Genomic DNA, 3,162 nt, shown 5'->3' on the forward strand with positions numbered 1-3,162 from the left:
AGGAGAGCTCGTGCGAAGAGGTAGCCGATTCGAGTGCCTCCTTGGGTTTCGAGCGCACTGATTAGAGAGACGATTTGCGTGTCGTAGTCATCCGTGTCGGTGGCCTAAAAATTTAGGAATTTTGAGGGATTCTAGGCCAGCATTTTTTTTCGTAAAATTTATAGCCGCCAACTTTGAGCCAGGAAACAGGGTCTCGGCTTTTCGGGACCGGTATTTCTTAGTGTTTTCTAGGACATTTCAACCTGCTGGCCTAACTTTTTCAGGTAAAGTTTTCTAGACTATCATGTTAAAAGGACCTAGAAATGGTTTGATATTCGCCTGGTTGGTTTTATAGGCTATTGTCACATGGTGGCATAACTTTCGCCAGTTGGGTTTTAGAGCCACCATGTTAGAATGGCCTAGAAAACATACCAGGGTAGTATGAGGCCATTTTACCATGACGACCTAGCTTTTGCAAGTTGAATTTTCTAGGCCACCATGTTGAAATGGCCTAGAAACCCCACTAGGTATATCAGGTAATTTATAAGCCATAAAAGTTGGTGGTCTAAAAAATTCAACTTGCAAAAGTAAGGCAACTAGAAAACTCACTAGCAAAAGATGATGACCTAACTTTTTCAAGTTGAATTTTCTAGGTCAGCATGTTAAAATGGCCTAGAAAACCCATCAGGTCATTTCTAGGTCATAAAATTCGTTGGCCTAGAAAACTCAACTTGCAAAAGTTAGGCCACCAGGGACCGCTACGATGACTTTTCAGGAAGTTCCCAGTGCTCGCCAACTATGTATCCCGATTGAGCGCAATGTCAAGAAAAGATCTAAAAGTGAGTCGTTGCTTGGAAAATGCAATTTTCTTCAAAAACTGACAAATTCCGGAAAACCCGAAATTTTCGAAAAATTCAGAAATTCCAGAGAAAAATCGAATATTCGAAAAAAAAAGAAATTTCAGAAAAATCAAAGTTGGGGAAATTTCGAAAATTTTAAAAAAAGTTCCTAAAATTCGGAATCTGAACTTTCAGATTTCCAAAATTTCTAACTTCACGAAAATTTCGAAATCACCGTAAAACCTGTATTAGAAGGGCCGGCCCTTCTATTGTTCCAAGAAACCTCCGGAGAGGGCCCTTCTATTAGAGAGGCCCTTCTAATACAGGTTTTACGGTATTCCTTTTTTTTTCAGGAAGAAAAACGAATCAACAAAGTGGAATTGGTGCTTCAGTCGGTGGTGACCCTCTGTCAATACATGAAACCGGATGAGATGAATTCAGTGGACACGGCACTTTCGAATTGTCTGGAATTCTTCGAGAAGCATCTAGAAGAGGGTGGATACGGTGTGAAGGAGCAGACGGCGTTCGCCGAGTTGACCATCAAAGCGTGTGCTGAGTATTTGAATCACAGCTTTTTGGAGGTTTGAAAATAGGACTTTTTTGGGGGGGGGGGGGGTTTCAGGGTTGAAAAATCGAGAAAATTTGAGCTAGAAATGCCTGAAAACTATCGAAATTGAGGCAAAAAATCTGGTTCGAAAAGTTTTCAGAAAGAAAAATTCCGAATTTCTAAAGAATTCGGCTCCGGGACGTCTTAGAACCCCACGCTTCGGAACCACGACGTTTTAGAACCGCGACATTTTAGAACCGCGACATTTTAGAACCACGACGTTTTAGAACCGCGACATTTTAGAACCACGACGTTTTAGAACCGCGACATTTTAGAACCGCGACGTTTTAGAACCGCGACGTTTTAGAACCGCGACATTTTAGAACCGCGACATTTCAGAACCACGACGTTTTAGAACCCCACGCTTCGGAACCACGACGTTTTGGAACCGCGACGTTTTAGAACCGACCATTAAATTCCAGAATTCGGCTGAAAAATATTTGATAGTTTCGAAAATTGTGGTTATTCTGGATTTCGAATTTTTCCAAAAAAAAAATATTAAAGGGGGACTCCGACCAAAAATTTTTATTGCATTAAAATGTGTTAAAAGTTATCTATTTTCCTAATATTATCGCAAAAAAATTTAAAAGAAATCCGAAATCCCCGAAAAACGCCGTTGAAAATGAAAAAAATTCAAAAAAGGTGCCGCCGAGGGACGAGGATTTGAATTCCCGCGCAGTGAGAAACCTAGGCTACGGTGCCTGAGAGCATTATTTTCAAGTGGCCGACAGTGGTTTTTTAACGTTTTTTACCTGTTGGAGATAAAGGCGAGAAAAATCCGGAAAAATTGTACGCTAAGAAAGTCGCGCCGCTCGCGTGGCTTAGGGGTCTCACTGAAAATCCTCGTCCCTCGGCGGCACATTTTTTTGAATTTTTTTCCTTTTCAACGGCGTTTTTTGGGGATTTCGGATTTTTTTCGAATTTTTTCGCAATAATATTNGAAAAATAGATAAATTTTAACACATTTTGATGCAATAAAAAAATTGACCGGAGTCCCCCTTTAAAATTCAAATTTTCAAAATTTTCAAATTTCCAAAATCAATATTTTTTCAGGCCCGATCATTCCTTCGCGACAACCGGACCCTTGTGGAACGAGTCTGTAAACGGTGTCATGATCGATACAACGTGGAAATGGTCCTGGATAATTGTCAACCAATTTCGTTTTAATCACCCCTATTGCTCTTAATTACCCTCTTTTTCTTGTTTTCTGATTTTCTTTTTTCAAAACTTTGATTCTTATAATCGCTTCATATCATTATTGTTATTATCATACAAAAAATGTCAGAATTCTAGGTGAAAATTTGCTAAAATCGCCGCTCAAAATCGGTGAAATTAACGAAAATTTTTATATTTTTAGCTTAAAAATGTCTGAAACAAACGAAATATAGTTTTAAAAATCCAAGAATCGACTGAAAATTTTGAAAAACTTTGAATATAGTTTCAGACAAAAATATCCAGTTTTTTTAGTTTTTTTTTTCCAGAAAATTTGAATATTTTAAAGGGGGACTCCGACCAGAAATTTTTATTGCATTAAAATGTGTTTAAATTTATCTATTTTTCAAATATTATTGCGAAAAAATTCAAAGAAAATCCGAAATCCCCGAAAAACGGCGTTGAAAAGGAAGAAAATTCAAAAAAATGTGCCGCCGGGGGACGAGGATTTTCAGTGAGAAACCTAGGCCACGGCACCTGACAGCCTTTTTTTCAAGTCGCCCACAGTGGTTTTTACCTGCCGGA

The 3,162-nt window shown here is 38.7% G+C and overlaps 1 protein-coding gene across 1 annotated transcript in view; it reads left to right on the forward strand.

The window, feature by feature from the left end:
• The window catches only part of CBG22096, a gene marked incomplete at both ends in the record, with an annotated part of 21,968 nt that extends 19,394 nt beyond the window's left edge, over positions 1–2,574 (forward strand). The window contains 3 exon segments of the mRNA XM_002638831.1: positions 755–818; positions 1,172–1,399; positions 2,479–2,574. Of these exon segments, the coding sequence (XP_002638877.1) occupies positions 755–818; positions 1,172–1,399; positions 2,479–2,574 (388 nt within the window).
• Between the last annotated feature and the right edge of the window lie 588 nt (positions 2,575–3,162).

The sequence above is a fragment of the Caenorhabditis briggsae genome (assembly GCF_000004555.2).
Source record: "Caenorhabditis briggsae complete genome, chrI, whole genome shotgun sequence".
In the NCBI taxonomy this organism is placed as follows: Eukaryota; Metazoa; Nematoda; class Chromadorea; order Rhabditida; family Rhabditidae; genus Caenorhabditis; species Caenorhabditis briggsae.